The sequence below is a fragment of the Marmota flaviventris genome, chromosome 3 (assembly GCF_047511675.1).
Source record: "Marmota flaviventris isolate mMarFla1 chromosome 3, mMarFla1.hap1, whole genome shotgun sequence".
Classification (NCBI taxonomy): Eukaryota; Metazoa; Chordata; class Mammalia; order Rodentia; family Sciuridae; genus Marmota; species Marmota flaviventris.
Genome location: NC_092500.1, coordinates 159,288,086 through 159,300,679, shown reverse-complemented (window position 1 = coordinate 159,300,679; position 12,594 = coordinate 159,288,086). Strand labels below are relative to the sequence as shown.

The window sequence follows — 12,594 nt, the reverse complement described above, 5'->3', positions numbered from 1 at the left end:
GCCTCCTCAGCCTGGCTCCGTACTTCTTGAATTATAAGCAGACACTATGTCATAAACACTTAATTTTTAAATCGAATGTTATAATTTGTTTTGTTTTTAAGACAGTCTCTTTTCATTCAGGACATTACTGTATAAATTTGTTAATTATATGTATGTTTACATATTATAAACATATATGCATGTGTATACATATACAAATATGTATATAAAATTGTTTTAATTTCACTTTAGGAAATACTGTCTAAGCATTCTCTGTGGCTTAAGGGGCTTTAAATCATTACAGAATTTAGTTTTAAACTGCTGAGAACTTTAAGTTTTTTCACTGAAACATTCTACTCACAAATTATGTGGCACCTGATAGAATCTTAACACATTTTCGTTTTTCCAAAACCTTCTTACATTATGGCAATTGTCAAGTGCCCTAGATGATTCATAGAACAGTGTTAAATTATGTATTTTGACCTTGAGTATTTTCATTTTGTACTAAAGTTACTTTTATCTGCCTGTTCATCGAAATAAACATTGCGTACTGCTTCTTGAAATTTATTTTGTTGTGCAAACATAATATATCTTTTCTGAATATTTATATTGTAACAACCTATTTTTACAGCTCTGTTTTATGTTTTCAGAGTCATTATCTTTCTTTATTTAACACAAGATTTCCAGGACCATTTATAATTTATTGAGGATTTGATGAGACAAGAGTTCACCTGCTGGTAGCTCTAACTCTGTAATATGGTAATATCTCAGTTCTGATTGCAGTCTCCTTCAGAAGGAAGGAACTGTTATTTCAGATTGTTGAGTGAAGGTTATAAAGATGACAGGCTGCACCAAAGAGATCATTCTTGAATTAGGGATCCTTGAAACAGCCTAGGTCGTGTGCTTTATACCATGTCTCGAAAAAGCACTAGCAATACCCACAATAAAATGGTGCAGATCACCAACTTTGCCAAATACAGGTCTTGATTATGTATAGTTGATCAGTTTTTATTTCCAATGACTGATAATTATTTTCAAATAACAAGACGAGCTTAGTAGGAGAAAATATAAATTGTTTTTATAGCAATTTTCTACTTATGATCACAGAAAGACAAAGTAAAATGTTTAGATATTTTGGAAAACTTGAATTTTCCATAATATTTTTAATCTTTCAAAATTTTTTTTTATTTTGGAACATTGAACTTGACATTTTGATATCACCTTTACTGAAGATTTATTAGTTATCATTTACAATGTTTTCAACCTTGAATGGTATTTACTGTTAACCTCAATTCACTAGAATATACTAATAGACTGTTCCGTGTGGTCCCAGAGCAGCATCAACTTGGTCTCTACTAGCCTCATCTAGTAGAGATTGGCTACTGGCTTCTTGAGAAAGAATGAGAAAATGTCCTATGAGGGAGAACTTTATAAATGTCAGTTATTTATTTCATAATTCTATTTTATAGTTAACTCTAGTGATGAGATTAAGTATACCAAAATTCTGGTAAAAGATATTTTAAAAGAACTTAGGAAAAGTCTTTTATAAAATGAAAATACATAGTCTTATCTAAGACATTGTTAGTGATATCTACATTCTTCATAAAAATTAAAGAATAATCTTATGTATTCTTTCCTTTCAGCATGTGGAGAAACCCTCCAAGAATCCAATGGCAACCTTTCCTCTCCAGGATTTCCAAATGGCTACCCTTCTTACACACACTGCATCTGGAGAGTTTCTGTCACCCCAGGGGAAAAGGTAGTTCTATTTAGTCTCATATACTGAAAAGGTTCATCATTTTCCAATATAATTTGCTTTATCTTTTGTTCTTCTTTCATTCAGGTATTCAAAAAAATAATAATGGATATTGCTCAAACTCTGGGAATTTTTGGAAGATATAATTTAAAAATTTTTAAATGCTATAAAAGGGTTGATATAGTAAAATTGTATTCTCAGACATGAAATTAATTTCAAAAGCAGCATTAGAGAGATAACTATGAAAATATTAAGAAAGAAACACCTACATGTTCAATTAAGGCAATTATAATAAAACTTAAAAACTATTTTCAACTATTATAAAAAAAAATCACTGAATACCAAACCTGTAACATGCAACTAAAGCAGTACTTTGAAGAAAATTCATAGGCTTAAATTTTTACATTAGAAAAGGATAAGACCCAAAATCAATGAGCAAGATATCTACATAAAAGGACTAGAAGAAAGAGCAGTAAAATTAAAGGAAAGCTATTAAGGAGGGAAATAATAAAAGATAAACTAATGTTATGAAAATAAAGTGGTAAAAAATATGAACAAAGTTGCTAGTTTGAATTGATTTTGAAAACGGAAATAAATGGCAAGAGATCAAGAAGAATTACAGAAAGCACAATTATTTAATATTTTGAGAGATTATTATACAATAGATGCTTTAGACACCAAAATGAAAATAAAAATATTTTGAACATTATGCCAATAATTTAAAAGTTGTTGGATGTGGGCAAATTCCTACAAAATTTTACTCAAAAGAATTAAAAGCAACAAATAATTCTGTAACCATTAAAGAAATTGAATTACTAGTTATCTCAATTATTAGGTTTTTTTTTTTTTTTTCAGCAAAGAAAAGTCATGTTCAAAGTGCTTCATTAGTAAAATAAACCCAACACAGAAGGAAGAAATAAACATAATCTTATATATATATAAATTCTTCCAGGAGATAAAGATGTACTCTTTTTTAAATTTTTAAAATTTTATTCATTCTAATTTGTTATATATGAGAGCAGAATGTGATTCAATTCATATTACACAACTGGAGCACAATTTTTTATGTCTTTGGTTGAACACAAAGTTCATTAGTGTTTTCAAACTTGTACTTAGGGTAATAATGTCTGTCTCATTCCACTGTCTTTCCTACCCCTTGTCTCCTCCCTTCTCCTTCCACCACTTTTCCCTATCTAAAGTTAGTCTATTCAGAGAGAAATAGAAGAAGATCTTAGAAGATGGAAAAATATACCCTGTTCATGGATAGGCAGAACTAACATCATCAAAATGGCGATATTACCAAAAGTTCTCTATAGGTTTAATGCAATGCCAATCAAAATCCCAACGGCATTTCTTGTAGAAATAGAGAAAGCAATCATGAAATTCATATGGAAAAATAAAAGACCCAGAATAGCAAAAACAATGCTAAGCAGGAAGTGTGAATCAGGCGGTATAGCGATACCAGACTTCAAACTATACTACAGAGCAATAGTAACAAAAACAGCATGGTACTGGTACCAAAACAGGCGGGTGGACCAATGGTACAGAATAGAGGACACAGAAACCAATCCACAAAACTACAACTATCTTATATTTGATAAAGGGGCTAAAAGCATGCAATGGAGGAAGGATAGCATCTTCAACAAATGGTGCTGGGAAAACTGGAAATCCATATGCAACAAAATGAAACTGAATCCCTTTCTCTCGCCATGCACAAAAGTTAACTCAAAATGGATCAAGGAGCTTGATATCAAATCAGAGACACGCCATCTGATTGTAGATCGTAGCCAACTTTTTCTTCTTACTGTGGGGTTGGGCTCCAAATTCCTCAATAGGACACCCATAGCACAAAAGTTAATAACTAGAATCAACAAATGGGACTTACTCAAACTAAAAAGTTTTTTCTCAGCAAAAGAAACAATAAGAGAGGTAAATAGGGAGCCTACATCCTGGGAACAAATCTTTACTCCTCACACTTCAGATAGAGCCCTAATATCTAGAGTATACAAAGAACTCAAAAAATTAGACAATAAGATAACAAATAACCCAATCAACAAATGGGCCAAGGACCTGAACAGACACTTCTCAGAGGAGGACATACAATCAATCAACAAGTACATGAAAAAATGCTCACCATCTCTAGCAGTCAGAGAAATGCAAATCAAAACCACCCTAAGATACCATCTCACTCCAGTAAGATTGGCAGCCATTATGAAGTCAAACAACAAGTGCTGGCGAGGATGTGGGGAAAAGGGTACACTTGTACATTGCTGGTGGGACTGCAAATTGGTGCAGCCAATTTGGAAAGCAGTATGGAGATTTCTTGGAAAGCTGGGAATGGAACCACCATTTGACCCAGCTATTCCCCTTCTCGGTCTATTCCCTAAAGACCTAAAAAGAGCATGCTACAGGGACACTGCTACATCGATGTGCATAGCAGCACAATTCACAATAGCAAGACTGTGGAACCAACCTAGATGCCCTTCAATAGACGAATGGATAAAAAAAAAATGTGGCATTTATACACAATGGAGTATTACTCTGCATTAAAAAATGACAAAATCATAGAATTTGCAGGGAAATGGATGGCATTAGAGCAGATTATGCTAAGTGAAGCTAGCCAATCCCTAAAAAACAAATGCCAAATGTCTTCTTTGATATAAGGAGAATTACTAAGAACAGAGTAGGGATGAAGAGCATGAGAAGAAGATTAACATTAAACTGGGATGAGAGGTGGGAGGGAAAGGGAGAGAGAAGGGAAATTGCATGGAAATGGAAGGAGACCCTCAGGGTTATACAAAATTTCATACAAGAGGAAGTGAGGGGAAAGGGGAAAATAATATAAGGGGGAGAAATGAATGACAGTAGAGGGGGTAGAGAGAGAAGAGGGGAGGGGAGGGGAGGGGAGGGGGGATAGTAGAGGATAGGAAAGGCAGCAGAATACAACAGACACTAGTATGGCAATATGTAAATCAATGGATGTGTAACTGATGTGATTCTGCAATTTGTATAGGGGGTAAAAATGGGAGTTCATAACCCACTTGAATCAAAGTGTGCAATATGATATATCAAGAACTATGTAATGTTTTGAACAACCAACAATAAAAAAATTAAAAATAAAATAAAATAAAGTTAGTCTATTCCCCCGACGCCCACCCCTCACCCCCATTATAAATCAGCACCCTTATGTCAGAGAAGACTTTCGGCATTGGTCTTTGGGATTGGTTTACTTCACTTAGCATGTTATTCTCCAACTCCATCCATTTACCTATGAAATGCCATGATTTTATTCTCTCTTATTGCTGAGTAATATTCCATTATGTATATATGCCACATTTTTTAATCCATTCATCCATTGAAGGGCATCTAGGTTGGCTCCACAGTTTAGCTATTGTGAATTGTGCTGCTATAAACATTGATGTGGCTGTGTCCCTGTAGTATGCTGTTTTTGAATCCTTTGAGTATAGACAAAGGAGAGGGATAGCTGGGTCAAATGTTGGTTCCATTCCAAGTTTTCCAAGGAATCTCCATACTACTTTCCATATTGGTTACACCAATTAGCAATCCCACCAGCAATGTATAAGTGTGCCTTTCCCCCCACATCCTCACCAACACTTATTGTTGTTTGTAATCTTAATATCTGCCATTCTGATTGGAGTGAGATGAAATCTTAGAGTAGTTTTGATTTGCATTTCTCTAATTGCTAGAGACTGGAAATCCATATGAAACAAAATGAAATTAAGCCCCTATCTCTCACCATGCACAAAACTCAACTCAAAGTGGATCAAGGACCCAGGAATTAAACCAGAGACCCTTCAACTAATAGAAGAAAAAGTAGGCCCTAATCTCTATCATGTTGGATTAGGCCCCAACTTCCTTAATAAGACTCCTATAGCACAAGAATTAAAATCAAGAATCAATAAGTGGGGGCTGGGGATGTGGTTCAAGTGGTAGCACACTTGCCTGGCATGCGTGCGGCCTGGGTTCGATCCTCAACACCACATACAAACAAAGATGTTGTGTACGCTGAGAACTAAAAAATAAATATTAAAAAATTCTCTCTCTCTCTCTCTCTCTCTCTCTCTCTCTTTCTCTCTCTCTCTCTTTCTCTTTTTCTCTTAAAAACAAAAAGTGGGATAGATTCAAACTAAAAAGCTTCTTCTCAGCAAAAGAAACAATCAGTGAGGTGAATAGAGAGCCTACAGAATGGGAGCAAATTTTTACTACATGCACATCTGATAGAGCACTAATAGCTAGGATGCATAAAGAACTCAAAAATCTCAAGCACACAAACAAATAATCCAATCAATAAATGGAACAGACACTTCTCATAAGATGATATACAATCAATTAACAAATATATGAAAAAATATTCAACATATCTAGCAAGATGTACTCTTATTTATGTTATAAAACCTTAATACCAATCCTGATGGGGACAGTATAAGAAAGGAAATTTATATCCCAGATTCACATGTGAATATGGATATAATTCTATCAAAACTACCAAATCAAGTGTTGATATATATGCTTGTATGCATATGTGTTCATGCGTCTATGATGTATCAGTAAAGTAAATGTGTGTATAAACATTAGATGATTATCTAAAACCAAGAGAAAAATTCTAATGATTTAATAACAATAGTAGCATACCCCAAGCAAACTAAAAGAGTAGGATACTTTCTTAATTTTACAGAATCAACAAAAATTATCACAAAATCATTTTTATTAGGAAAACTGTTTCCTTTGAGGTAGGTTAAAAAATAAGAATATCTACTACCACCATTTCTTTTTCAATATTTTGTTGGAAGTAACACATCATGAAGACAAGAAAGTGGAGTTAAACACACAAGAATTGCAAAGGAAGGCAAAATTTTCTTTATCATATTTAGTTTGTTGGTATAAAATTTGAAACTGCTAGAAATTTGAAAATTGCCAACCAGAAGTAGCATTGTGCTTATATGTACCTTAATTTAAAAAATTAATCCATTAATTTCTGAATTCTATTTTGAAAGCTCACCTCTGGTTTATATTGATACTCATATTTATTTAATATTAACAAATGCGTATTGAGATTAATCTTTATTTTCTACTAGTTATTACATGACTTTGATCCTTTAATTAATCTGGAAAGTCTTAAATATATTCATTAGTTTCAGTGAAATGAAACTACATTTTCATTACAGTTAAAAATATTCAATATTCCTGTGATAATTGAATATAGTTGAAGAATATCATGTCTCCAGGGTTTTGTGTTATTCACATATAAGTTCTTTGAATAAAATACCTCAATAACATAAATTTTATGCACAAAACATTACATATAACTTGAAATCCATGAGTACAAGCATAGATCTTTATTTAATTGTTTTTAATTTAAGAATTGTAATTATGTCTCTGTTTTAATGTACTTATAAGTGTGGACCAGTTGCTATATATGTTCTTTCAGTAATTTCTTGAAAATATATTATGAAAATTATTTTTAAAAAGGAACTAAAGAGCAAATTTTAAATGATGGTAAATTTTGAGAGGAAGTTTAAAACTAATTTTTTTAAAAGAAAAACCTTGTAGAATCTGAAAAATTTGGGATCAAGATTAATCAAATTAAATCAGTTCACAACAACAAATTAATATTTGGGAATTAGTGTTTCTCTTAGGCAATTGGAAATACCCATACCATTAGCATTCAAGAGTAATTTATTTTTTCTTGTTTGTATGATTACCAGGAAAATTATATTTTCCATAATGTTGTAAATAGGAATACAAACAACAAATCTGTCATTCTTTCTCTTATTTTTCTTGATATTATTTATGCCAAATACTGAATAAATTGGTTGTTAAAAGTGGTCAATGAACAATAGTAATTCATATTTATACCTTGTATTTTTGTTTTATTTTTCCAAAATTTGAGTTTATTCTTTTTAAAATATTTTTTAGTTGTCAATAGGCCTTTATTTTTTTATTTATATGCAGTGCTGAGAATTGAACCCAGTGCCTCACACATATGAGACAAGCACTCTGCCACTGAGCCAGAACCCCAGCCCAAGTTTATTCTTTTTTTTAACTTAAATTGGAAGTCTAAATTATTAATTTCAAGCATCTTTTCTTTTCCAGCATAAATAGTATAGGAGTTATAATTTACCTCTAAGTACTACTTAATTGGAATTCCACCAGTTTGACCTATAGTATTTTTGTTATTTTAAAATTCTAGATATTTTATGTGTTCTATTATTTTTCTTCAACACACATATTTTTAGTAACATTTTTTAAAAATTTCAAATATGTTTTTTCCAGTTTGCTTATTAATAATTTCTCTTTTATTCATCTTTGGATGAGGGACTACAGTCGATATGCTTCAGTCATTGAAATAGCTTCAGGCTGATATGACCTTGGAAGTGACCAATATCCATGAAATAATCTGTGCTTTAAGAATATATTTTGTGCAATGGTTGGGTGCAAAATTTTATATATTTATATATATTTTAGTTTAGTTTTTCTAATTGTATAAGTGAAATAGTCTCAATATTATTGTTTTTGTCTGCTTGATCTATCAAATAATTAGAAAGGTGTGGCAATATTTGTCACTACTTGGTAGATTTCTTAATTGCTGTTTACAGTTTTTCACATCTGTTTTATACATTTTATTCGATATCTATCTATATTTATACATATACATATATATAAATTTAGAGTATTACTTTATTTAGAATATTATATCTTCCTCTTAGATTGTTTTTATTACAGGGTGAATCTCTTTATCTCTAGTCATGGCTTAGTTTAACTCTATTTTTTCTGATATCAATAAAGCTACACTTTATTTTGATTAATATATTTGCCTGGTGAATCTCTGTCCTGCTTTAAAGATTTTTTTTCACTTTGTGACCCTTGTTTCAGAGGTGTCTCTTTTAGACAGCAAACAGTCTGGTCTTATTTTTTATTTCATACATGATGACAAGTTGTGTCCTTAACTCCAGGGATAATTCACAGTTACCTTTAAGTGATTAATAATGTATTATCATTTCTTATTTGCACATTATATGTCCTTCCCTTTTGTTCGTTCTTTCTTTTATGCTCTCTTATGTATTGAATTATATTTTTATCTGGTTAAATTTTTCTTTCTATCAGTTTGAAACTTTTAAATATATATTTTATTATACAACGATACCTCTTTCTACCAGCTTGCTTATTTAACAGTTATATTTATTTAGTGTATTTACCTTCTTCTCAAAACATAAAAGGATCCTTTAATTCAGATTGTCTTCAATATGTTCATGTTTTGTTCATGCCTGTTTTTTCTTCATATGAAAGAGGCATTATTGTCTTTTTGCAGTGAATATTTCTTTTTTAAAATATTTTTTTAGTTGTAAATGGATACAATACCTTTATTCTATTTGTTTATTTTTTATGTGGTGCTAAGGGTCAAACCCAGCGATTCACACTTGCCAGGCAAGCACTCTATCACTGAGCCACAACCCCAGCCCCAGTTTCTTTTACAATGTGCAAATATTTTACCAACTTTTAAATTGTGTATAAAAGCATATAAGATTAACCATCTTGATCCTCTTTAAATTTACAGTTCGGTAATGTTTAGTATATGTACTCACATTATAATGAGATAAATCTCCAAAATGTCTTCATCTTGCAGATCAAATTCTGAACTCATTAAATAAGAAATTCCCTTTTTTCAACTCCTGCCAGCACCTGGCAACCACCACTATACAATGTTTTTGTAAACTTGACTACTTAGAAACCTTGAGATATCTCATATAATTAGAAGCATATAATATGTCTCCTTTTGCAACTGATTTATTTTGCGAAGCATTATTTCTTCAAGGTCTATCCATGTTGGAAAATGACAGGATTTCTTTCCTTTTAAAGACTGAATAATATTCCATTGTATGTATATACTGCATTTTGTTTTACCATCATCTGTGGGTAGCCATTTGGAACTTTTTCTTTTTTTAGTTATATAGAAATCATTTTCTTTTCTCAAAACGTCAAAGTGATCAGCTAAAAATATAAGCAGGACTAGAGGTGTTCGAACAAGAAGAAATACATTAAAATGAAATTTATTTTAGAAAACTGAAGATATTGCTGTGGGACTAAAATAAACAGAATGACATATCATGTCCCAAGATGTAAAGTTATGGTATAGTCAAATTTTCAATTTTTCCCAAATTAATGTATAGTTTTAATATAATACCAACAAATTTCCATTAGCTTTTTGTTTCATACTTGAACCAAATTTTTCTAGAGTTTATTAAAAAATAGAAGAGTTGGAATAACTGAAGCAAATTTGAAAACAATGTTAATGAGGTGAAGTGGTCTGCACTATATATGATGGTAGAAAAATGTCATGAAGCTTCAGTGATTCATATTCAGCTGTAATGTCAAAGGGGATTCTGCATCAATGAATAAGCTAAAAATGGCAGAATTATGTCTGTGAGAATAGAAGACTTATTTGCTTATTTAAAGAGATCAGTTTTCAAGTGAATTTGAAAAAATGGATTTTTTTCAATAAATAGTACTAAAGTTATTTATAAGGATTTGAAAAAATTAAACTTTTACTCATATTTCAAATTCTTTCTGAACAAAACATTAGAAACTTTTTCATATTCTGGGGAAGATACCTTACTTTCATGAATTGAAAATAAGAAAATATATAACAATTTATTTTGTTTATTTACATAAACTTTTTTCTATAAAAACAAAAACCACAAGTCAGAATGGAACTTATATCATATAAAGATAAGAGAACACTAGTATTATTTGTTGGTCTTATTCTGCTATAAGCCAATAAGTAAATATTCACATCACAGTAGAAAATGACTAAGAGAACAGATGCATCATTGTAAATAGATGCTCATTTAGTATATAAAATTGTTTACCCTCTCTTTATCAAGGAAATGATGGAACAAACAATGATGTGTTATAAATTGGCAAAGATAGAGTGATAATACCAAGGGATCCTTGATGGTCCAAACTCCAGGAAGTAGAAATTGAAATAACCTTTCTGAAGAACATTTGGTAATCTGTGTCACATTAACAAAAAAAAAAAAAAAACATACAACAACAAAAAAACCCTGTGCATTCACCCAGAAATTTATCCTAGAGCAATGATCTGAGTGTGTTCAAAGATAGTTATTTATATTAATGAAAAATCAGAAACAAAAGCAACTTTGAAAACTAAAAGAAAACATTGATTTGAAAAAAATATTTATAATATGAAATTTTTTTAAAAAATGGGCTCAAAGTTATAGGAATGAAAATATTTAATTTATAAATTACATACATTAGAGGTAAAATTATAGAAGATTATATACCAGATTAATTCATATTTCTACTTGGTAAGTTTACGAATAGATATTTTTATTTTTTCCTTTATTTTGCCAATGAAGCATTTATTTTTTAGGTCTGTCTTTTACAGCAATGTGAATGTACTTAATGCTACAGAACTGTACACTTAAAAATGTTAAAATTACATATTTGATGTCATGTATATTTTACCACAATTAAAAAATAAAGTTGTCAGTTCACATATATGTCTTTCTAGGATTGAGTCTCCAAGCATAAAGATTCTTGTTTGATCTAAGCCTATGCTAGATGTTGCACAGTTCATGCTGGTTGAAATCAAGAATGTACAGCTAAGAATATAGCTGCATTTTGCTGATGGGAACACACAGTATTGATTCTTCTGTCCCTTGGATCTGATTGATCTTTGAACAAAAGCGGATTGCTTATATCTTGAATAGAACTAATATATTCTCTATTTTCTGTCCAACTCATTTAAAGGCTGTCCTTTGACTCTTTTCTTTTTGCAAACATTTCTTTTTGATCCCTCATCTATGTTTTATATCTATGGGGCCAATTCACAATAATTTATATTGCCAAAGGCACCATGTAAATCCAACAATCACCATATACATTTTTGATTCTAATAAAATAGATAAATATTTTCTGATGCATAAAAATTTTGATTCTTTTTTTAAAAAGATGTATTTTTCTGATGTGCCAAATAAATCCTTGCTATCAAGAATCTCACAAATTAATAATAGTCATGTAATTGCTAGGATGAAAAATTACTGAAGAAAGCAAGATGCAACTTGGGTTCTGAAGAGAGCTCAGATCTTATTGGGAGATTCTAGCATGACTGAAGAGTTGGAAGACGAGGGGTTGTAAAGAGTTTCAAGGTACAGGGAAAGCGAATGTGAAATGCAGGTAGACTTCAGCACACCTTGGGGAACATAAGTTAAAACTGGGATGCTTTTTCAGGGCACATCTGCAAGAAGTTAGGAATGAGTAGAATAAATCTTATGTGTTGGAGATTGTGAAAGAGAAAGTGGAAAAGATGGATTTGGACTCAGGAGTTTTTGATAACCAGGCGTTGATGGGATCTAGACTTTACTGAGATTCATGTGACTATAAGTGTAGAACATGCTGGAGACAAGTGAAGCTAAAAACCATTGGAAGCCATTACATCATTGGCTATGTAAAAGCTTCTAGGCAGGGGTGTGCATTTAGGAACTAACTAGATATGTGGTAGGAGTGGGGATTAAGGAAAGGTATAAGGAATTATTTTGGTGACTAGTAGGTAATGACAAAAATCAAAATCAAAATATTATCACATGAGTTTAAGCAATAAATTGTTTTAATAACGTAGTCATGCTCTTGTTTCTGTCTCTGATATAAATAATTCCTGATTGAAATTTGGGTCTACCCAAGGTTCCACAACTAGGCTAGGGTCTACTTGAGGTTATGCAAATAATCTGTCTAAGGCAGGAACTTCAAGGAAAGCCCCAAGTTCTTCTGTACATTCTATGAATTTTGAGATTCCCTTATTTTAATATCACTATTTTTTT

General features: G+C 31.4%; 1 protein-coding gene across 1 annotated transcript in view; it reads left to right on the top strand.

Annotated features, from left to right (window-relative positions):
* Tll1 (tolloid like 1) overlaps window positions 1–12,594 on the top strand; it is a 202,924-nt gene that overhangs the window by 133,223 nt on the left and 57,107 nt on the right. Inside the window, exon 9 of the mRNA XM_027927052.2 lies at window positions 1,623–1,738. Within this exon, the coding sequence (XP_027782853.1) occupies window positions 1,623–1,738 (116 nt within the window). The remainder of the gene's footprint in view (window positions 1–1,622; window positions 1,739–12,594) is intronic.